The 24,226-nt window shown below is 43.7% G+C and overlaps 1 protein-coding gene across 2 annotated transcripts in view; it reads left to right on the top strand.

Annotated features, from left to right (window-relative positions):
* The first annotated feature begins 1,004 nt into the window (after nucleotides 1-1,004).
* The window catches only part of VPS35L (VPS35 endosomal protein sorting factor like), a 116,991-nt gene continuing 93,769 nt past the window's right edge, over nucleotides 1,005-24,226 (top strand). The window contains exons 1-8 of one of the 2 annotated variants that reach the window (XM_081131615.1): nucleotides 1,024-1,041; nucleotides 4,882-4,971; nucleotides 8,791-8,890; nucleotides 11,680-11,838; nucleotides 13,958-14,080; nucleotides 15,163-15,187; nucleotides 17,747-17,823; nucleotides 20,952-21,080. In XM_081131615.1, coding sequence (XP_080987741.1) covers nucleotides 1,025-1,041; nucleotides 4,882-4,971; nucleotides 8,791-8,890; nucleotides 11,680-11,838; nucleotides 13,958-14,080; nucleotides 15,163-15,187; nucleotides 17,747-17,823; nucleotides 20,952-21,080 — 720 coding nt within the window. In that variant the 5' untranslated portion in view covers nucleotide 1,024. Of the gene's footprint in view, nucleotides 1,042-4,881; nucleotides 4,972-8,790; nucleotides 8,891-11,679; nucleotides 11,839-13,957; nucleotides 14,081-15,162; nucleotides 15,188-17,746; nucleotides 17,824-20,951; nucleotides 21,081-24,226 lie in introns of both variants that reach the window. The other variant, XM_081131616.1, reaches the window with a different exon arrangement.

The following is a 24,226-nucleotide window of genomic DNA, read 5'->3' as shown; positions in this document are numbered from 1 at the left end:
CTCCCCATGATGGGGAAAGGGCCAATGCACTGCTAATCAGCACAAGGGGAAGAAACAAGGGGCCAGCCTGCTCCTCTGCCTGCGAGGCCACAAGAAAGGGGGGGTCTGGGTCGTCTTGAAGCCGAGCGGCTGCAGGGAGGTTTCCTGGGAAGTTGCTTCGTTTGCTTTCCCGGGACAGTCCTGGAGGTTCCCAGGGAGGCGTCGCATCAGTGCGTCCCCAGCCTGCAAAGCATCCTCGGGGCAGAAGTTGGGAGGCGTTGAGAAGAGGCTGTTTGAAGGGCGGGGAGGGACCGTCCTCCTAACCTGAGGCTCCTTGGGGCGAGCGACCCCCGCGTGGAAGCAGCGGGGAGGCGGGACCCGAGAATGCAGCCCTGAGAGCAGCTGACCTTGTCCGCAGTTTGAACGGAGGGACCGTTTGAATCAGGAGCCAGCAGCCCTGGGGCCTATGCCAAGCGCTGCTCGGGAGCCGGGGAGGCCACGGCACAGCAGCGCCCGTCCGTCTCCGCAGCCGCGCTCCTCCAGGCCCGCGCTCCGGGGCGCAGTGGGGGCTCCCTGACCTCACCAGGAAGCGAGCCCCCCTAGCAAAGGGAGGCCCCCTCTCCCTGCTGGGGAGGGTCACCTCATGGCTAGGAAGGGAGGCCCCCTAGCCTTCCGGTGGAGGGAGCCCCACACGTTTTCCTGTGTGTGGGGGGTTCTCCTCGCTGGGGAGGGAGGCTCCCTTCACCGCTCCAAGAAGGGTGCCCTCTCTGGTGAGGGAGCCCCTTTCTGGGAAGAGAGCACCCGTCTCGGGAGGGTCTCCAGCCCCTCCGTTGGGGGGGAGTCACTGCTTAGGGAGAGGCTGGTTGGAGTCCCTCTGTAGGGATGGAGTCTGCCCCTCACAATCATGGCGCCGGGACAGTCGTTCCCGCTTTGAGGGGCGCGCCTCTGCCCCTCACAATCATGGCGGCGGGCGCGGGGAGGGGCGGGGCCTAGAAAGGAGAACCGGGCCTGCGGTCCCGGAAGGAGCGGTCATGTGACTGGAAAGATGGCGGTCTTTCCCTGGTAAGGGCTGTGCAGCAGTTGGGCTTTGGGGAGGGGTTGTCATTGGCTGTCTCTCGTCTGTCTCGTGTTTGTCTCTGTGAGTGTGTGCTCTGTGTGTGTGTGTGTGAGTGCGTGCTGTGTGCGTGTGTGAATTGCTCCTCTGTTGGGTGCAGTCGCAGTCGCCCACCCCGCCTCCGGGTAGTCTTGACCCAGAGGAGCTCCTGCACCGGGCCGGCGGGGTCTTGGTTGTCTCCACGGCGACCTCGACCCCTCGCGAGAACTCAAGGTCCCGGCTTCCTCTTTCCCAGTGGGGTTGGCGCGGGTTCTAGGGGCGCTGGATGCCCGGAACGGTGGACTCAGCTCTAAGGCCGGGCAGCTCGGGAGCCTGATTTGTTCTTGAGCTGCTCAGTTCCCCTAGAGGAGTCTCGGTTTCCTCATCTGTAAAAAGGCCGCCGTTCGTCCTGCTCGGGGCAGGGCCCTGCGCCGGCCCCTGGGATGCAGAGCTCTCAGACTACGCTTTGCCCGCAGGGAGCTGACAGTTTCATGGGAAAGACTCACAGAATAGAAGGCTATCCAAAGAAAATATGTGGATGCCCCACCTAGGGGATCAGGGAAGGTTTCAGAGAGGCAGAGTCTAAAACTGGGTTTTGCAGCATGTGTAGGAGTTCATCAAGCAGGAGGGAACGGCACCTGCGAAGGCTGCCAGGCCTCGCGGGGCTTCTGAGGCTGGAGTAACGGAGCCACTCAGGCCCCCGGGTGCTCCGAGAGCCGGGAGAGCGCGAGCCGGCTTGACGGTGATAGCGGGTTGTTTGGGGACTGAGCTCTCTCCCTTATGGCTCAAAAAGGGAACGAATTTTCTGATGTTTCTTTACATTGAATGAGTGAGCAAATGAAAGAATATACAATCCTAGACTTTAGAAATAATCAGTTACAGGCAGACCTTGGAGATTTTGTCAGTTGGGTTCCAGACCACTGGAGTGAAGTCAGTTGTAATCAAAATTTGCTAGCGGAGTGTCTTGCCTTCAGTTTGTTAAAAAAAAAAAAAAAAAAAAGCAACATCTGTGAAGCACAATAAAGCCAAGCGCAATGAAATAGGCCTGCCTGTACATCCGGTTTTCTGCCTCCTTCACCTGGCTAACTGCGTCTTCCTTCCAAAGCTTGGACACTAAAGCAGGATTGGATGCCGCTGAGCTCTTCTAGGCCTGAGTTTTCTTTGACCTCGTTATGTGAAGCTGCTTTCAGCCCAAAAAAGGCTTATGCCCCAAAACAGGAGAAACACCTGGCCTCAGTGATCTGGAGTGTTGTCAGAAAATTCAGGAAGATGCTGTTTTCATCTCTGCCTCCCAGTATGTTTTCACCTTTGCTGTTTACACTTTAAAATTACAAAGAGAGGTGCCATTAGCCTTTTCGCTGCAGTCTCCAAAATTCTCAGTCTGGCCATGCTGTAGACATTTTTCTGTGTGGTAGCACATGGCCATCATTTGATTTCCCCGCCTGACTTTGTTGCTCCTTAGGTAAAAGGGACTGAGTTTTCACCATCACTGGATTCCCCGTGCCTGGCATAGAGTTTAGCAGACAGTAGGTGCTCAGTAATATTTATGGAATGAATGAGGGAGCTGAGGCCCACCGAGGAGAAATGTGTTTCTGCCATTGTTTTTGATGTATATTAAGCCTTTATTTTGTGCCAGACACTGTGCTAAGTGCTTAACTTGAAGCGTCTCATTTAACTCTCATAACAACCCCACTTTTCAGATGGGGACATTAAAGCAGAAGGATGAGGCAGTTCGTAGGCATAGAGCCTGCAGGAGTGCTGAGGTTTTTAGCCCAGAGCTTGGGACCTTACTCACTGTTGAGGTTTTTGGGTTGTGGGCTCCCCAAGTCCCGCTGCATTGTCATGGGTCTCCCCAGAGTCCCTCTTTTCACAAACTTTTTGTTATCTTTGATATATTTTGGCCTAGCCTAATGTGTGAAATGTCCATTTACACTGCATCACATTTCCTGTTGACTCCCATGAACCAGCACCCTCAAAAATGCCACCCTTTGGAATCAGAATTTCCACATCATTTTAAAATTTTACTGGTGGTGGAGGGAGGTTTCGATTGTGGGAGAACAAAATGATGTGGCCAGATTATCATTAGTAACTTGAAAAGTTATTCAAGAGTTAAAATAGCTAACAAAAAGTATTTAGTGGATTTTGGCATTTCTAGTATAAGGAAACAAATTTGGTAACTGGTAGTGGTATTTCTATATATCATATTCTCAGATACAAATAATTTTAAAATGGGCAGTTGTCAACCTTTAATGCATATAAATCACCTGGGGATTTTGTTAAAATGCAGTTTCTGATTCTGGTAGGTTAGGGGTATTTCAAGACTCCCCAGGTGATGCCCTTGCTACGGATCTAGGGACCACACTTGGAGTAACCCAGGGCTAGACCCAGCCATGAGTGGAGATGTTGGTCTTTTTTCTGTGGCAACTGACAAGGAACCAGAGGAACCTTTTGCATCTCTGGGGCCTGGGATTATGGGTGGGTGTCTGTTGACCAGCTCTGTTAACGGGAAGAAGAAAAGGATTTTTTGGTGTGAAAATGCCCACTAGAGGGCGCTGTTTGCCTTACCAAAGACCCAGGCATTGAAGAAAATGCTGTAATGTCTCATACTGCAGGAAACACCAAGGGGCAGAAAGTAAATTTGAGGAAATAGTGAGAGAAGTGATAGGAAAAATCAAAATACGGCAGTTTGACATGACTTCAGGAAGCGTAAGCCTTTCTTTTTTTAAAAGATTTCCCCAGAAGCCATTATTTTCCAAAGAATTCCCTCCCCTTAAACTTAAAATATATATATAAGCTCAGTCCTTAAAAAAAGGTAGACAGTTGCTTAATTTTTCAGGTTCTCAAGACAACTAATAGGTGATCTATAGAATTTTTGAATTCCGGAGTCGGGCTGCCTTGGTTTGCATCCCCCTCTGTTGCTGCTGTCGTCGCCTGGTAAATTACCAACACTAACAAGTCTTAGCACCTCCGAAAAATGGGCATAATCATAGCACTGTCGACATAAGAAACACCCAAACCTGTGGAGAATTTTTATGAGTTTATCTGAACCACTTACAACAATTGCTGGGAAGCAAAATCTCAACAGATGGAGAAAATGTTCCAGAGAATGGCGCAGCTGATTTTGTACATTAGAACCAAAGGAGGAGATTAAGGAGGGTCACGTGAAGTTCATTGGCGGTAGATTAGTGGGGCAGGGGAAAGCAAACCAAGGAAGTCTCTGAGATTGGATAAAGAATGAAAGGGAGAGGCGCACTTTTACTTGGTGGGTGCAGGATAGTTAGTGATGAACATTTACAGCACTTAGAGACGGTATGCAGGAACAAGATGACAGCGAGGGGTCCTGTGCTCTCCTGCTCTGGTGGGGAGGTTGTGCCCTGAGGGGTTCGGAAAGGAGGATTACTGTGACATTCCAAAGGCCTGTTGTCTTCGATGCAAAACAACAGGTAAAGATTGACCTTTGTCGATGAAGCTGCAGGCCTAGGATGTGAATACTGTCATGCCTGGCTTTTAGTTAGAAATTTTTTTGTTCAGACCATCCTATGGTGTTAACTCTGTCTCTGAGTTTGTAAGGCCACCATGTAGGCCTCCCCTGAGCTTTCAAGTTCAGTATGTGGCACATTTTTCTTCCATAGCACCTACCTCCTAGGGTTGATTAAATGAGGAAATGGAGATAAAGAGCTTGCCCTGGTTCCTGGTATTAGATGACCCTAATAAATGAGAACTATTATTATACTGGTGCATATCAAGTCACATTGTGCTTTTGAGGTAGTGCTTTTCTCAGCTGTTGATTGATTTGCTAATTATTATAGGGATGAAACACATTTGCGGCTGAATTTCAGGTCAGAGGACATTTCTGCTCATTCTGTTGATAAGGTTCAAGGTGATCTGAAAGAACAAATGTAATTCAGTTTTTAAAACTTCATTATGGCTATTGATGGCTATTATCCCAACTTATTTATTCTTGGGGTTTTCTTATTTTTTATTCAATTTATTGGGGTGACATTGGTTAATAAAATTATATAGACTTTAAGTGTATAATCCTATAATACATCATCTGTATATTTACCATCCCCACATATTTGACCCCCTTTACCCTTTATCACCCCCCATCAGAAGGGTCTGGTAACCATCACTCACACTGTTGTCTGTGTCTATGAATTTTTGTTTGTTTGTCCTGTTTGTTTATTTGTTGCTTTCAGTTTTATATCCCACATATGAGTGAAATCATATGATTCTTGACTTTTCCCATCTGACATTTCGCTTAGCATGATATTCTCAAGGTCCATCCACAAATGGCAGTATTTCATCTTTTCTATGGCTGAGTAATATTCCATTCTGTATATATACCACATATTCTTTATCTAATCATCGAAGGACACCTAGGTTGTTTCCATGTCTTGGCCACCATGAATAATGCTGGAATGAACATAGTGCTGCGTATATTTTTATGAATAAATGATTTCAAATTTGGGGGTAAATACCCAGGAGGTGTTGCTGGGTCATATGGTAACTCTGTTCTTATTTTTTTGAGGAACCTCCATACTGTTTTCAATAATGGCTGTACCAGTTTATATTCCCACCAGCAGTGTATGAGGGTCCCTTTTTCTCCACAGGTGTGAGGTGGTATCTCATTGCAGTTTTGATTTGCATTTCACTGATATCTGTGAAGTTGAGCATTTTTTCATGTATTTGTTGGTCATTTGTCTTCTTGGGAGAATTGTCTATTCAGATTCTCTGCCCATTTTAAAAATTGGATTGTTTTGTTGTTGAATTGTGGGAGTTCTTTATATATTTTGGATCTTAACTCCTTATTGGAGGTGTTGTTTGCAAATACAGTGGTACCTCGGTTTTCGAATGTAATCCGTTCCAGAAGACCGAGTTCTGAGACGTTCGAAAACCGAGGGATCCACAGCTGACAGCTAGGCCTCAGGATCTTGCGCTCAGTGGAAGCCGCGTGGCATGTTCAACTTCTGAGATGTGTTCGAAAACCGACGCATTTCCTTCTGGGTTTACGGCGTTCGTTAAACTGAAATGTTTGTCAGCGGAGATGTTCGGAAACCGGGGTACCATTGTATCTTCTCCCATTTGGTTGTTTGCTGTTTTGTTTTGTTGACATTTCTTTTGCTGTGCAGAAGCTTTTTAGTTTGATACACTTCCATTCATTTATTTTTTGCTTTTACTGCCTTTGCCTTTGAAGTCAAATTCACAAAATCCTCTCTAAAACCAAGTTTATAGGTTTAGTGCCTATATTTTCTTCTATATAATTTATTGTTTTGGGTCTTATATTTAGGTCTTTATCCATTTTGAGTTTCATTTTTGTGTATGGTGACAAATAGTCTAGTTTCATTCTTTTGCATGTGACTTTCCAATTTCCCCAGCATATTTATTGAAGAGACTTTCTTTTCTCCATTGCATGTTTTTGGCTCCTTCGTAAAAAATTATTTGCCAGTGTACATGTGGGTATATTTCTAGGCGCTCAGTTCTGTTCCATTGGTCTCTGTGTCTGTTTTCCTGCTAATACCATGCTGTTTTCTTTATTTTTATTGTCTTTCCCAGGGTTTGTAGCCTGGTAACATTTGCCTCTTTTTCAGTTTTTTGGAAAAGTTTGAGAAGGGTAGGTATTAGATCTTTTCTGAATGTTTGGTAGAATTCACTAGTGAAGCCATCTGGTCCTGATCTTTTACTTTTGGGGAGGCTTTTTTTTTTAAATGTTTTTATTGATTTCAGACAGAGGAAAGATACGTTTTTGGAGAGAGAGAAAAACATTGATTGGTTGCCTCCTATACGTGCCCTGATTTGGGGTCAAACCCACCACCTGGGTACATTCCCTGAGTGGGGATTGAACCCGCAACCTTTTGGTGTATGGGATAACACTCCAACTAACTGAGCTGGAGAGGTTTTTGATGGTTGTTTCCATTTCTTCACCATTGATAGGTCTGTTTAGATTTTCTAGTTCTTTCTGAATCAGTCTAGAAAGGTGACATATTTTAAAGAACTTGTTCGTTTCTTCTAGGTTATTGAACTTGGTGGCATATAGTCTTTCATAGTATTCTTTTTTTTTTAAACTTTTTAAAAAATTCATTTTTAGAGAGAGAAGAAGGGAGAGGGAGAGAAAGAGAGAAACATCTGTTTGAGACTGAAACATCGATCAGCTGCCTCCTGCATGCTCCCTGTTGGGGGTGGAGCCCGCAGCCTTTTGGTGCACAGGGTGACGCCCAGTCAGCTGAGTCATACCAGCCAGGGCTCAGAGTATTCTTATATTTTTCCTCTGTATTTCTATGGTGTACATCGGAACTTTTCTTTCATTTCTGGTTTTGTGTATTTGAGTCTTTTCTCTTTTTTCCTTAGTGAGTCTAGCCAGAAGTTTGTCAATTTTATTAATCTTTTCAAAGAACCAGCTCTTTTTTGCATTAATTTTTTTGTATTGTCTTTTTGTTCTCTACTTAATTCTGCTCTAATTTTTATTATTTTCTTCCTTCTGCTGATTTTGGGCTGCATTTGTGTGTTTTTTAGTTCTTTAAGATGTAATGTTAGGTTGTTTGTTTGAGAGTTTTCTTGTTTCGAGATAGGCTTCTCCCCCTTACTACTGCTTTTAGACTTCATCCCAGAAGTTAGTTAGTTTGTTTGTTTATTTATTTATTTATTTATTTATATTTTTAAATATACCTTTATTGATTTCAGAGAGAGGAAAGGAGAGGGAGAGAGAAATAGAAACATCAATGATGAGAGAGTCATTGATCGGCTGCAGCCCGCAACCTGGGCATGTGCCCTGACCGGGAATCGAACCCCGATCGCCTGGATCCTAGGTTGATGCTCAACTGCTGAGCCACGCCCGGCCGGGCTGGTTGTTTTTTTAATCCAGTCTGCTATCTGTGCCTTTTTATTGGTGAATCAGTCCATTTACATTTAGGGTAATTACTGACATAGGAGGATTTTTGCAGCCATTTTATCTGTAGCCCTGTGTCTTCATTGTTTCTTTCCTCCTGTGTTTCTGTCTGTTGTTTTAATTTGATGGTATTCTCTGATTTTTTCCCCTCTGTTTTCTCTTTTTTTTTTTATGTTGTGTCTCAGTTCTGGAATTTTTTTTTTGGTGGTTACCATTAGGTTTATGCAAAAGGAAGTTTCATATATACAATAGTTCTTTTTCTTCTGAATACATCTTTATTTCCATTCCCCTTTGCAAATTCAGACCTTTACCCTCTCCCTTTTATGTTTTTGCTGTCACAAATTATCCCTATTTGTGTTGAGTTCATTTCCAAATTGCAATAGCTATTGTCTTCTCTTAAAATGTGGTTACCTTCTTTAGCCTTTCTGTTATATTTAACTGTATAACACCCTATTCTGAAAAAAGGTTGTAATTTCCTGCTTCTGTTAGTCATCTTACTCATAGTTTTATGTTCTTTTTTGGGGGGGGGGGGGACAGAATAACTCCCTTTGGTATTTCCTGTAGAGCCCACTTCCTAGTTCAAAGCTGGTGCCTTCTCACTGTGTCCTCACAGCGTGTAAGGGACCAGGGAGCTCTCTGGGATTTTTTAATGTAAGGGCACTAATCTCATTCACGGGGGCTCCTCATGACCTCATCACCTCCCAAGGGCCCCACCTTCTAGTACCTGTTCCTCTATAAACTATCTCATCATTGAGAAAGGCTCAACAACAAGTTTTTGTAATGTTAGGTTTCTCCATCACCTAATTGGTTTCTGGGTTTTGCTGTTTACCAGGCACTCCAGGAATAGGAACTACAAGGCTGAATTTGCAACATGCCGGCTGGAGGCTGTGCCATTGGAGTTTGGGGACTATCACCCACTGAAACCCATAACTGTAAGTTTTGTCAAAGGCCTCCCCAAATGATATCCCTGTTCCATAAAATTATAGGCAGTATTCCTGGGTCTTTTCTGTTTTGCCGGCAGTAGCTTCTTTTGCATGTTTAAATCCGTCGGTTTGTTCCCTGTCCATTTTTTGTGGTGTTGGCCTCACCCACCATCATTTTTATTCTCTCCTTTCTCATGTCAATGAGGTTGCCATGAGTATGGGATGCTTTGTTCCTGATTTGGAGGTGTAAGCAGAATATATCTTGCTTTTTAATTTGCCTATTTGGAATATTGAGAATCACTCTAATTTCCAGTATAGGGTGCTATCCTGAGTAGCATCATAGTCTGTCTGTGAGTTTATTTAAAAAAACAAAACAAAAGGCAGGCAAGATACATAGATGGCCCTTCTCATCTAGATTAGCACTCTTTTATTGGCAAGTGATTGAAGCTATGTGATTGTCATCACGGGTGGAGATGAGGTTGACAAATGCCAGTGGACACCAAGAACATAAAGTTTCTTATAGTGGAGGACCTGAGAACACACAGAGACAAATACATTAATCAGGAGGTCACAAGCCTGACCTTTAGTGTTCTAGGGCCCCTCAAATCCCCATGGGCTCGATCAGCTGACCCACCAATGAGTTGGTTCCATTCTCAGGAACTCTCTCTCCATGTGGTGATAGAGTAGTTGTGTCAGCTCCAAGCTTATGTCCGGCTGCCTTAGCAACATAGCAGCAGGGGGATCACTTCTCCAGCAGTTCTTATTTACCTAGTTGGATTACCTGTCCTTCCCTGAACCAACCCTGGTGACCAGGGTATAGAATGTGCTCATTGATTGGATTGGGGCTAGTACCCACCCTGGGAACTGGGAGCAGAGTCCACCCCACCAAGCCTGTAGGAGCTGAGATGGGCTGGGGAGTGGGAGGATTTGTTTTCCCAATGAAAATTTGGACTATTGAGCCTGGGAGATGGAGGACTAGATGCCGGGCAAACCAAATAACAAATGTGCACCAATGACAAGCACTTGTTCCAGTCACCCTGGGTCAGTGTCAGACCCCGCAGGTTAAGGGGAAGGTCTTCAATAAGACTAGTCTTGCTTCATACACTAGCCACAAACTTGGGGACCCCCAGATCACCTGCACTTTGGACTGAATACAAACCCAAGGGTTTCCAGAGACCCCTCGCTCAGGTTTGATAATTTCCTAGAACAACAACTAGAACTCAGGAAAGCACTGCACTTCCATACTCAGTTTTATTATAAAGATACAAATGAGGACGAGCCAAGTTAAGAGACATACACGGTGAGGTTTGGGGTTCCTAAACGCAGAGCTGCTCTGTCCTCTGCCTGTGGAATCGGTACATCACCTTTCAGCCCATCATGTGTTCAACTAGGAAGCTCCACTGAGTTTTGGTGTCCAAACTTTTTTTTTTTTTTTTAAATATATATTGATTTCAGAGAGAGGAAAGGAGAAGGAAAGAGAGAGAGAAACATCAGTGGTGAGAGAGTCATTGATCGGTTGCCTCTTGCACGCCCCCGACTGGGGATTGAGCCTGCAACCCAGGCATGTGCCCTGACCGGGAATCGAACCCTGATCGCCTGGATCCTAGTTTGATGCTCAACTGCTGAGCCATGCCCAGCCGGGCCAAACTTTTTATTGGTGTTTTATTATGTAGGCCTGATTGGTTGATTCTTTGGGCCACTTGATTGAACTTGATCTCCAGCCCTTCCCACCCCCACCTTGAGGTCAAGCTGATGTCACCTGGCTCAAGGCCCCAACTCTTTAATTACAGTGGTTGGTTTTTCTTGTGACCAGCCCCCATTCTGTGTCATTTCATTAGCATAAACTCAGGTGTGATGGGGGGCAGCGCTCATGAATGACAAACCCTTCAAGGACTTAGAGTCTCCTTTCCAGGAGCCAAGGACAAAGGCTAGTCAAATTCTCTTTTATCCAACACTCCCCTCTTACTCTGTTATCTCCCATCCTTCTTGCTCTCTTGAAGACTGGTTTCTTCTACTTTCCTTTGGATACATGTCCAAAATGCTCATCACTGCCTCTCAGCCTCTGGCCTCTGGGTTTTCATAACTTCCTCATTTAAACACGAGTGGAACCTAACTAACCCTTTTGGATATTGCTCTCTGTTCTCAGCAGAGACTCTGGTTGGATCCTCTTGGCTCAGAGGTTTACCCCTGGTCTAGTCATCTGAAGCTGGGGAGGGATGGGGGCCAGTGGAACAAAAATATGGCTTCATACCCCAACACCCTCATCCGCCCTCACTTAAAACCAGGCCATCACATTGGGAGAAATTTGCAGAAAGGAAGGAGTTGGCATTCACTACTCTGCAGTGAAGAGATGGCAGTGCTGAGCCATTGACACTGTCCTCAGAGTGCGATGACCCTGGGAGCTTACGTGTCCTGGTTCCTCACCCTACCTAGACCATTGCTATAAGATGCAGATTCTGATGCAGTAGGTCTAGTGGGGCTTGAGATTCTGCACCTTTTATAAGCCTCCAGGAGATGTGGCTGATGCTTGTCCAGTGACTACTCTGACTCAGAGGGCCCTTCAAGAATGTCCTACATCCCCGCCTCCTGACCACACGCCCGTCTCTCTTTCCGGACCCTAGCTTCCCCCTTTCCTTCCTCCACCTCTGGGATTCTGAGTCATGCCAATTTGTCACAGAGTAAGAGACCCTATGGCAAGGAAACAGCCAATGCTTGGAAGGAGGGGACACCCCTTCAAGTGTTTCTAAGGGAAAAGCTGGAGGAGGCTTCCACTTAACCCCCATGCATGCTCCCCACAGGTCACGGAGTCGAAGACTAAGAGAGTGAGCCGGAAAGGCAGCACCTCCTCCACGTCCTCCTCCAGCTCCCTCGGGGACCCGCTGAGCACTGTGCTGGACGGAACCGACCCCCTCTCCGCGTTCGCAGCCGCCGCTGACCCCGCCCCGGCGGCTGTCACGGTAACCCCCCTCTTGCTGGCGGGCACCGCTGGGGGTTGGTCCTGTGGCTCAGGGATGGGGTTTCATCTTTTTCTTTTTAAATCACACGGGGGCTTTCTGGTTGTAACAGTTCCCATAATGCAGACGTCCACAGGGTGCGGCTTTAGCAGGTGACCCTGGTGAGGGGCTGGCACAGATCCTGAAAGATGTTTCCTTTCCTTTTTAAAGCATTCTAAAATGCATTCTTTCTTTTCATTTTACTGTTTTTATAATTGTGTTTTAAAAATTTATTCTTATGTAATTATATAGGTAATTCAATTAATTTTTTATGTAAAAAGTCAAACACTACAAATGAAGTCCTGTTGACCATCCCGGTTCTGTTCATCACCCTGGAGGCATAGTGTTATCTGTGTAATGTGTATTCTTCTATAACTTTTTCTTTGGTTCTCACAGGTATTTATGACAGTAATTTCTGAGCATTTACATACATCATACTCATATGTAAATAACAACAGTAATAGTATCTCCTTACTGTGTGGCAGGCGTTTCCTAGTGCATTCTGAGTAGTTCTCATATCACCTTGTGCCGGAAGTAGTATAATCCTGAAAGAGGCTCACTCGGAGGGATAGAGATGCTGAGTCACAGCTAAGCTGGAGTTCCAACCCGGCCAGTCTGACCGGAGTCCACACTCTCAACCAGCATTCAGTGTTGGCATTGCATATATTTACTTACTTTTTAAAAAAATGTAATTTGAACTACATTTATACTTTACTATTAACATGATAATATGTCTTGGAGAACTTTTTTTTTTTTAACTTGACAGTTTGTCTTGAGAACTTACCGTGTTAGTACTTCTAGAACAACCTTCTTATTTTGAATGGCTGCATTATATTAATTCTTCATTCCTCTTCTCATGTACACAGACTGTTTCTGGTGTTCGCTAGCATAGACGGTGGTACCTTGGTCCTTGAACATATGTACATCTTGGTGTATACATGCAGGGGGTTCTGCAGGACAGCTTCTTTCATTACCGAATTAAGGCAGTGTGTAGTTAAGGTTTGATGGCTATTGCCAAATTGTTCCCCAGTATTTCAGAGTGTCTGTCTCTGCATCCTTGCCAACCTGGATATTATTAGTCATGTTAACTCTTTACCTTTGCCATTCTGATTATTGAAAAATGACCTTGTTCAGTTTTCTTGATTCTTTTTTTTGTTTTTATTAATCCTTGCCCTAGGATATTTTTTCCATTGCTTTTCAGAGAGAGAGGAAGGCGGGGGGTGGTGGTGGTGAGGAATATTGATGTGAGAGACACATCCACCGGTTGCCTTCCTCACGCACCCTGACCGGGAGCAGGGAGCAGACCCACAACCCAGTTACGTGCCCTTGACTGGGAATGGAACCTGTGACCCTGCAGTACGGAGGCTGATGCTCTAACCACCGGGCACACCAGCCAGGACCTTTTCTTGATTTTTAATGAGTTTTAGCATCTTTTGATATGTTTATTGGCCATTTATGGTGAATTGGCCTAACATTTTTTTTATCATAGCAAATTTTTTGGTAGATGTATTTTATTCTACAGTAAGGTACTAGCTGCCAATCTCCCCCCCCCCCCATTGATCTTTAGAGAGAGTGGAAAGGAGGGAGGAGGAGTCAAGGGGGGGAGAGAGAGAGAGAAACATCAGTGTGAGAGGGACATATTGATTGGTTGCCTGCTGCCCTCACCCTGACTGGGGCCCGGGATTCAACCTGCCGCCCAGGTGCCCTTGTCTAGGAATTGAACCTGGGACCCTTTGGTGCGTGGGCCAACACTCTAACCGCTGAACCACTCTGGCCAGGGTTGCCCTCTTCTTATACTTCTTAAAAAACTTTATTGAGGTATAGTTGACAAAACTGTAAGTTATTTAAAGTATATAGTGTGATGATTTGATGTATATATACATTGTGAACGGGTTCCCCCATCATGTTATTTAACATATCCATCACCTCACATATTTACTTTTTTTGTGAGAATATTTAGTTCTACCCTGTTAGCAAATTTCAGTTATAGAATACCATGTTTAGTCCCTGTGTTTGCTTATACTTTTTTTTTTTAAGATAAAAATGATATTGGTACTGAAGACATTGTCTTTCCTTTCCTTAGGACAGTTCCAGAAAGAAACGTGACAGAGATGAGAACTCCGTTGTAGGACCAGATTTTGAGTCTTGGACCAGCAAACGAGGAGAAATCCTTGCCCGGTACACTACCACAGAAAAGCTCTCCATTGTGAGTGCCAGTAGACTTCCCCAAAGTCTATCTCAGAGTTAGTAGTAATTTCTTTTTTGTTATTATGATTCTGCACCAAATTTCAACGTGTGAGTTTTTCCCCCACACCAAGCAATTCTATGACACCAGCTGGGGGTCCTGCAATTCAACTGAGTGTGACACTGTCTACCCAGAGATAGCATCAGATCCTACAGGTTAAGGGCCCAGTGTCACCTCCTGTCAAGTTGTTAGAAGGAGGAATGGGGAAAGTAGGATGTACCCTCTCTCATTTAGAGACTTCCTGGAGCCCCGCTCAATGCATCCAGTTAATTTGTCTGGAAGGTAGCCATGAGTTGTATGTAGATGCAAGGGAAGCTGGGAAATGTGACAGTGTCCCCATCAAAAATCCAGCTGTGAGTAGGGAGGAAAGGGAGACCTTGGTAGGCAGTAGGAATGCTCTGTCACAGCGTCTGTCCTTTCCTCTTTCTCTCAGGGTGTATTCTTGTTGAGCAGAATGACAGGTAGAACTGTTGGACAATTAAATTATTTTTCTTATTTTTTATATGCATTCATTTAATTTAGAACATCAATTCGCAACTGGGAGTAATTTTACCCCCCAGGGACATGCTGCAATGTCTGGATTTTTGTTTTCAAACTGTGAGGGTACAACTGGCATCTGGTAGGTAGAGACCAGGGATGCTGCTGAACATCCTACAAGGCACAGGATGTCCCACAACAGAATTTTCCAGCCCATAATGTCAGTAGTGCTGAGGTTGTGAAACCTGATTTAGAGTAAGCTAAATGCTGTCATGTGATTCCATTGCCCTCAAAATTTTGCTATTTGTTGGCTCATTTCGAGAGACCTAAACTGAAAAGAAATTAGAATCTCCAGTAGTTTTTATATAGGTGTATTTTCATCCTTTTAATAAATATTTCTACTTTTCATATGGAGAAGTAAATTGTTTGTTGGAAAATGATGCGTCTTATTGTCTTAGTGCTTCTTGAATACTAATTTAAGTAGCTTATAAGTTGTTTTTTTTCCATCAAATCCAGTAAGTTTTAAAAATTAAAAATTATTAACAATTTTTTTTTTGCCTCTGCAGAATCTCTTTATGGGTTCTGAAAAAGGTGAGTTTTTGTTGTTATATTTTGCTGGGGAATTCTCTCATTATCTTTAATATAATTTCACAAAGGAAAAAAAGTGTTTGTTATCCAATTCTGAGGATTAATTCAATTGAAGCTATTATTTCCTAGCTTATATATAGACTTAGTAGAATTGAAATACATATTTAGATGATGAATGGAAAAAAAGACCAAAGAGTTACATGGAGTAAAACTTAAGCCTGCTGCTTGGTTTTAGGGTTACAGAGCAGTAGTCTCTCCCTTGTAAAAATGCAGATGTGCTGTGAGGGAGTCCAACATTCAGACTTACTGGCCACTGGTCTCTGAACACAGCACTTCTCAGTTCCCTCTGCCAAGACACACGGTCAGAAGCTCTGGACCACGCGTTCTCAAACTGGCTGTGCAGCAGGGTCATCTGAGGACCTTCTGTATAAGTACAGACCACTGGCCCCACTGCATTGGTGAATTAATCCTGAGGAATGGGCCCGGGAATTTCCTTTTTGAAGCTCAGGTAATTCAGAAGCAACCGACATATCATGTACCACTGGAGTGCAGATGAGCTTGGCCTTGGTTTTTGTGTAAATTTCTGGTGTGGTAGCTGCGACTCTCTGCCATTCTCTGCAGGTTGAAACAGCACATTGGAAATCAAGAGAGTGGGAGCACCTTTGTTATGGGAATAACTTTGACCTCAAACGATAAAGAAGTAAATCGTAGCATTGCATATCCACCAGTTTGGAAAAAATAAAAACAATTGATGATATCTCTTGTGGTGAGAATGTAGAGCAAAGAAATTCTCATACATTACTCGCTGTGTAAAATACTTTTCTATTATCTATTAAAATTGAAAATGGGCTAACTCCTTCACCCAGAAGTTCTATTGCTAGCATATACCCTAGATCAGAAATCAAATCAAATCTGGCCCACTATTTGACTTTGTAAATAAAGTTTTATGGAAACACAGCTATACCAGTTTGTTTACATGGTGTCTATGGCTGCTTTTATAATGGCAGAGTTGAGTAGTTTTACAGAGACTATATGACTCACAAAACCTAAAATTTTATATCTGGCTCTCTATAGAAAGAGTTTTTCTAACTCTGCCCACATCTGTGTTTTTTAAAGTGCGCTCTGAGGACCAGCAGGTGACTGGGAACTCATTAGAAATGCAGAGTCTCAGGCTCTCCCAGATCTGAAAATCAGAATCTGCGTGTTAACACATCCTTAGTGATTCCTGTAGAAGTTCGAAAAGCATTGCCTGGAAGAAATGCATGCGTATGTGAACCAGGAGACATGCACAGAAATGATCACAGCAGCATTGTTCAGAGTGGCCCCACACAGGAAACAACACCCATCGACAGTAGAGTAAGAAAGAATTGTGTTGCATTCACACAATGGCCTACACAGCAGTGAAAATGAGTGAACTCAGTGGTTGTTGCAGAGGTTTAATATGTATTAAAATGTACATGCATGCACAGTTCTGTATATAGTATATTTCAGAATGAAAGAAAAAGTAGAAAAAGGTAAAAGTACAAACAAATTATTTGGAAACTTCTTAACTTTAGTAATTGTTAGTAATTAACTAATAGTACTGTTCTCAGCTGATCCCAGACAAATCTGAGTTAACACCAAAGCTAAGAAACCAGTGCCTTAAGAGAATAAACTTTAGTTCCTGAAGTGATTTTGTTAGGCAGGAGCAAGGGGACCTCAGATCTAGAACAGTTGCCCCCTTAAGAATGGGAAAGTGTTCTGAAATCGGAGACACTGGAGAGCAACGGCCAGCTGCATATGTAGCTTTGCCCTGCAGCTGGCTCATGGCTTGGAGGTCTTTCCTTAATCCAGGAGTGGGAACCTTTTTTTCTGCCAAGGGCCATTTGGATATTTATAATATCATTCGCGGGCCATACAAAATTATCGTTGCTATGAAAAGTCCTAGATTTATTGAATTTAGAGTCCCGCCTGCGGTTGCCTTGGCAGGGCCAGACCAAATGCTTTCAAGGGCTTTATAAGGCCCGCGGTCCGGACGTTCCCCACCCCTGCTAATCTCTGTCCACCTGTCCCTGCTGATGGAAAGAACTGTGCTGACAGATGGTGGACGGAGGCGTAGCTAGTCCTGTTTGCTCTGAGAGAGGGTTTTGAAGCCCTAGTGTGCCCTTTTCCAGGCAGACAGAGAGACTGCTGTTTTGTTAGTGTAAGGATATAACAGTTCTACACTGAGTACAAGCCTCAGAGGCCTCTTGTTCCTGCAGAACAGTTAAATGACGGATTTTTGGCATCTTTATCTGGACCGCCTTTCTTCAGGAATAAATAAATGATGCAGTGAAAGTTTATAAGTATCAAATATAGTAGAACCTTTTTAGGCTGGTCCTCCGAGCTCCCAGGGGTAGCTCCTAAGCAGAAATGTTTCTCATGGAACTGTGGTTACCGAAGGATGTTGCTTCCCAAATCTTGGATTGAGATTGTTCTCTGGCCTTTTTATTTATGATGAAGTGTAAAGTCAAAGATGCCTTCCTGTGGGGGTATTGGTGACAGAGGAAAGCCACTTGTGTGACATGAATTCATTTTGTTTAGGCAAAACTGGGCCTGCCGCATTTGCAGTGTCGGAGAAGGTTCGGACCAGGCTGGAAGAGCTGGATGACTTTGAGGAGGTGAGCAGGTCATTGACTGAGCACAGGGCCAGGTGGTGCTCTCATTTCCTCTGCCAAGTGCGCTCCATCTTGGTGGCTGCTCTTTGATTAATTCTTGAGCTGTGCATTGTGCCCAGTCCTCCTGAGGCACCAGCTGATCCAGGAAAGATGCCAGTGGTGCATTGGCCAAGCTCACAGGAGCCTACCTCAGGTTCAGGCTGGTTTTCTGAAGGCATCTTTTTTCACTGTGATGCCTGAGCAAACCCAGGTTGTCTAGGAACAGGGTCTCACTGTATACACCACTGGAGCCATCTCCCTGGGAAGCGTAGGATAAAGGTCCTGCCTTGCTGTTGTAGAGACTACACGGCTGCTCTGCTGGTTTGGTATGGCCCATAGGACTCCTAATTGGTTTGCATGTGCTCTCAAAAAACATGACACATTTACTAACTCTTAAAAATTGGTAAATTTAACATAACTCTAGATTTCTGCTTCTCTTGAATTCTACCTGATAATTGTGGGCCCACATCCTTTTTTAAAAAAAGTATTTTTATTGATTTCCTCAAGAGGAAGGGAGAGGGAGAGAGAGATAGAAACATCAATGATGAGAGAGTCATTGATCAGCTGCCTCCTGCACTCCCCCTGCTGGGGATTGAGCCTGAATCCCAGGCATGTGCCCTGACTGGGAATCGAACTGTGACCTCCTGGTTCATAGGTCAATGTCTAATGACTGAGCCCTGCTGGCCAGGCTGGGCCCACATTCTTGCATTTAACCAGGGCATGCACCATCCAGGTTGAAGTCCTTCTGTCTCAATTCACTTATGAGCATTACTAGCTTGGCCCCTAGTGACAGGTGAGTTTGCATACTCTGAAATATCATTTAGGGAGGCAGCATAGTGTGGTGGGTAAGAGGACAAACCCTGGAACCAGACTGCCTGGGTTTGAATCTTTGCTTTACTGTTTGGTAAGTCTGTGATTTTGGGCAAGGTACTTAACAGCTCTTTGCCTCAGTTTACTTACCTGTAAAATGGGGATGCTACATAGTACCTACCTCTTAGGGTTGTTACAAGGATTAAATGAGTTAGTGTATCAGAAGTGCTTAGACTAACACATGTTAGCTGCTGTCACCAACATTATTCTGAGTCTGGATGCCTTAGCACGACTGCTTATTAACAGGGTGCCCATTGACCTTTTCTATACCAATTTTCTCATCTATAAAATGGGAATAAAGTTGTGTGGACTGAATGAGGATGCTTTGGAATCCACAAAGGGCCTGCCATGTCATGGCAATTGCATTGCTCTGCCCTGCATCTTGCCCCTGGGTCCAGGGTCCTTTCAGCTCTGAGACCAGAGTTGTTGGTTCCTCAGCAGAGTCTAATATTCCATTCTCTTACTTCCCAATTCAGACAGGACACATTTTGAATTAAGATGCTGGTGAGCCTCAGCCTGCATATCATTAGCCAACCTTCGCAGGTAGGAAGGGAATTGCTGAGGGTTTTAATCCAAACTCTGTAGTCTCTGAGTCTCTGAAAGTCACTCAGGCTGGCTTAAGTTGAAAATGGAGACTAGATTGAAGGAGACAAGGGCACTGTCCTGAACTCAAGGACACAGTGGCCTGGATCCACAGACTCGAGGAACCACCCAGGAACCCAGCAGCTGGCCTCTAGCTCTCTTGGTTCTTTGTGGCCTCCCCCACTGATTCTAGTTCTCCATTTTTTAAAAATTTTTTATTTTTGCAGACTGGTTTCTTTGTTCACAGCAGAGATGGCTGCCCCATGGCTTCCAAGTTAACAGCATGTTAGTCAGGGTAAGGCTAGGTTACGCTGTGGTAACAAATGAACCCCCACACCTAAGTGGCTTTTATAAGGTTTGTTTCTTCCTCACGTTACTCGCCCAGTGCTGCTGACAGACACACCATCTCATGGTGCTGCCATCTAGCTTCCAGGGTCGTCACAGCCAAGCTAAATGAAGGGTCACTTTTTACTGCCTCAGCCCAAAAGCTCACAGCCCTTCTGCTCGCAGCCCATTTGCCCAAACTAGTCACATGGCTCCTCCTACTGCAAAGGGGCAGGGAGGACCCTATCTCACAGTTCACATGACCATTTGGGATCAGTCCAGATTTCCTGAACCTTCTACTTGTATTTTTTTAACAGAGTTCTTCACTTTGGTTTTCAGGGGACGTTCACATAAAAAATATGTGGCCTCTGATCTCCTTATGTGGGATCGAATGACCCTGACTCCTTTGAGCTTACAGCTTCTCAACTATAGACAAGAATGACTGAGCACAAACTGTGCGCCAGGGGCTGTGCTAAGTCCTCCTACATTATTTCATCCATGTAGTGATCTTGCTCTCTTCTGCCACAGGTGTTTGCTGTGGTCTGTTCTGTCCTGAATGCCCTCTCTCTGGTCTAGTTAACACCTCTCCCCACCAGTGCCTACTTAATACTTGTATACCACTGAGAGTTCGTCTCACGCATCACTTCCTCCAGGAAACCATTCTTGACCACCAGTCTAAAGTACATTCCTGTTACCATATTTCTTCCATTCTAAGATGCATCTTTTCTTTGAATGTCCCTGAAATTGGGCCATGTCTTTCAGTTGGTCCATGTCAGTGATCAGAAGTTTTTTTTTAGTGGTACATGAAACAGTTGTACTTCTTACAGCGGGCACCTCAGGTTTAGTGAACTGTTGTTTCCTCCCAAGCATTTATTTCATCTCGTATTAATGTCCATCTTGTCCTCTGTGCCTTAGTGCAGAAATTGTTTCTTTGCTTACTTTTGTATCTTGAGCACCTGGCATACCGTGCTGGCACGCGGTGGGCGCTGATAACTTTTTGTTATCCCTGTTATCTCTGACCACAGTTGAGGCTCTGGGAGGAAAGCAGCTCACCCAGAGTCCTGTGGTAGGAAGTGGCTGAGCTGGGAGTTAGCCTAAGTCAGACTGGCCTCCAGACCTAGTCTCTCAGTCACAGCACTCTGCCCATCTTTGCAGAAAACTCAAAGAACTTCTTTGTTCACAAGACAGAACTATCAGTCCTGGTGGGCTTATGAGGAAAACTTAGACAGCAAGGCTTGGTCAATACTGGTTATGGGGTTGGAAGTCAAACAGGGTTTTCCTTTTGTGCTTAACACTTTCCTGTTTTCTTCCCACAGGGATCCCAAAAGGAACTGTTGAATTTAACTCAACAGGATTATGTGAATCGCATAGAGGAGCTTAACCAGTCGCTGAAGGACGCCTGGGCCTCGGACCAGAAAGTGAAGGCTCTAAAAATAGTCATTCAGGTCAGGTCTAGTGATTTTTTTCTTTTTCTTCAGAATTTCCTGTGTAAAACTCCTTTGTGAATAGTTAGGGTTTTCAGAGACCTGCCTTCATGGTCTACTTTTTTCATCCCTTCTATTTCCACATATTTACTGTGAATCTGTTTTTATGAGATGGCTAATACCAGAGCCACCAAGTGCAGCTACACAGGTTGTACCTACACAATTCCAAGAAATTAACCCTAGATACAGTATTAATGATGCCCTCTGGGTTGCGCAGTTCATTGGCTCTTCATAGCCCCTGACACATTTATGATTTGTACAAACTAAAGGTTCACCAACTGTATTTTGGGTTTCATTGACCAGGTTTTCTTTGTGTCTTTGGGACTAATGGTTGTGTGTCCCTGATATGTACATTTTGGGGGTCATATTCTGCATAATTATGTGACAAAGAAAACATGATTATGATGTTAGGAGAGTTACATTTGTTGAATCTGTTTTGTTGATGAATTTGTTGATCATGACAACTCTTGGATCACAGGAGTAAGTTCTATAAGGAAAACAACTTATTCTGTTTCTTGACCCTTAAGATCATCCTGTCTTGGCAAACCATGCTCAGAAATAAACCGTAAAAAAAATAATCTATGGATTATGATTTTCAGAGCAAAGTTAACAAATTTCTGAACAGCCATTTTAGTTCAAAAGGGCAGATCCTATTTTGTTCAAAATGACATTTGTTTTCTCACCTCTTGCTCTGGAGAGAGGGGTAGGAGAGCCTGGGAGTCTTTGCACTGGGTGCTTGAAGTCTGTTAAGAAGGCACTTTATATGGTAGGTGTTTTTTTTTGGGTGTTTCATGACCAGGGCAAACCCGAGCCCACTTCCCTTCAATAACTGGTGTTGGTTTCCAGAGTAAATACCTGTGAAGAAGGGTCTTCTCATCTGGATGCGTGTGACGGGAGTTGCTTGCTGAGGGGCTCAAGTGAGAAAATATCTAAACTAACAAGTGCTTCTTCAAAGTATTTTTATTGGCAGCATCTCTACATAGAGTATTGTGGTATAGAACGGCGACTTCTAAGTTTTACATGTGAAGGAGATTCGATTCATGTTTTCTCAAAGAAAACAACTGTGAACGTGTTTAATTACCTCCACGTCTGGTTAATCATAACTGTTTTACTTTCAATACTTTAAAGACTGCCTTCTTTATTTAATAAAGGTAGTGAAGCTGCGGAGTGTGGAGAAATGAGACCAGTTCACCTTATTTGCTCTGCAATAAGGTTTTTGTTTTTCTAGCTTTATTGAGATATATTTTACATGTCCTAAGATCTACCACTGTAAGTGTGCAATTTTGTGATTTTTAGTGAGTTTACAGAGTTGTGCAGCTATTACACAATCCAGTGTTAGAACGTTTTCATCACCCTCCCCTTCAGATTCCCTCAAACATGTTTGCAATTAAATCCTGCTGCCACTTCCAGCCCCAGGAAACCACTGATCTGCTTTTGACTCTAAACTTGCATTTCCTGGACATTTCATGTATGTGGGATCATTCGATATGTAATCATTTGCATCTGCTTCTTAGCATAATGTTTTTGAAGTCCCTCTGTGTCGTAGTGCCAGTACCTTTGTACTGCTGACTGGTATGCTATTGTATGAGTAACCACATTTTATTATTCAGTAATAATTGATAGACATTTAGACTGTTTCCACTTTGGCTCTTATGAGTAATGCTCCTATGAACACTGGCATACAAGTCTTTGTGTGGACATATGTTTTCATTTCTCTTGGGAAGATTCCTAGGAGTAGAATTGCTGAGTCATACGCTAAGTGTATGTTTAGCTCTTTGAGGAATGGCCAACCTGCTTTGCAGAATGGCTGCACCACTTGCATTCCCACCAGCAGTGTATGGACCATCCAGTTCTTGTGCATCTTTTCCAACAGTAGTCTGTCTTTTTGATTATAGCCATCCTAGTAGGTTTTTTGTTTGTTTGTTTGTTTTGTTTTTTTAAAAATATATCTTTATTGATTTCAGAGAGAGGAAAGGAGGGGGAGAGAGAGAGGCAGAAACACCAATGATGAGACAGTCATTGATCAAGCCCACAACCGGGCATGTGCCCCGACCGGGAACTGAACCCCGATCACCTGGATCCCAGGTCGACGCTCAACCGCTGAGCCACGCCCGGCCGGGTGATCCTAGTAGGTTTGAAGTGGCATCTCATTGTGGTTTTAATTTGCGTTTCTGTGCTGACTATTGATATTGAATATCTTTTCATGTGCTTATTGGCCATTTTTATATCTTCTTTAGTGAAATGTCTATTCAAGTCTTGCCTGTTTTAAAAATCAGGTTGTTTATCTTGTTGAGTAGTAATAAATCTTTATATATCCTCGATACAAGTTCTTCATCAAACATGTGATCAAAAGTATTTTCTCTAGTATGTGGCTTATCTTTTGATTTTCATAATGGTGTCTTTTAAAGTGTGGACATTTTTAATTTTAATGAAGTTCAGTTAACCAATTGTCTCTTTTTTGGCTCATGCTTTTGGATTTATATCTAAGAACTCTTTGCTTAACCCCAGATAATGAGATTTTTCCCCTATGTTTTCCTCTAGAAGTTTTATAGTTTTAGCTCTTACATCTAGATCTGTGTTCCATTTTGAATTTATTTTTGTGTATGATATAAGAATCTAAGTTTATTTTTCTTGCGTATGGATATCCAATTGTTTCAGCAGCATTTGTTAGAAAGATGTCTTTTCCCCACTGAATTATCTTGACACTTTTGTCAAAAGTCAACTGACCATAAATGTAAGGGTTTATCGCTGGACTCCTGAGTATTCCACAGATCTGTAAGTCTGTCCTTATGGCAGTACCATACTGTTTTGATTACTATGATTTTACAGTAAGTTTTGAAACTGGGTGGTGTAAGTCTTCTAACTTTGTTCTTCTTTTTCAAAGTTGTTTTGGCTATTCTGGGTCCTGTGCATTTCCATATGATTTTTGAGATCCCTTTTCAGTTTCTTCCCCCCCACTCGAAACAAACAAACAAACAAACAAACCTGGGATTTGATAGGGATTGTGTTGTTCCTATAGGTCAGTTGGAGAGATTTGCCATCCTAACAATTATGTATCATTCATTTTGTTAATGGGCATCTGGTTCTTCCTTCTTTTTTAATTCATT

This window comes from Miniopterus schreibersii (genome assembly GCF_964146895.1).
Source record: "Miniopterus schreibersii genome assembly, chromosome: 3".
NCBI classification, from domain to species: Eukaryota; Metazoa; Chordata; class Mammalia; order Chiroptera; family Miniopteridae; genus Miniopterus; species Miniopterus schreibersii.
This window is presented reverse-complemented; position numbering and strand designations above follow the sequence as displayed.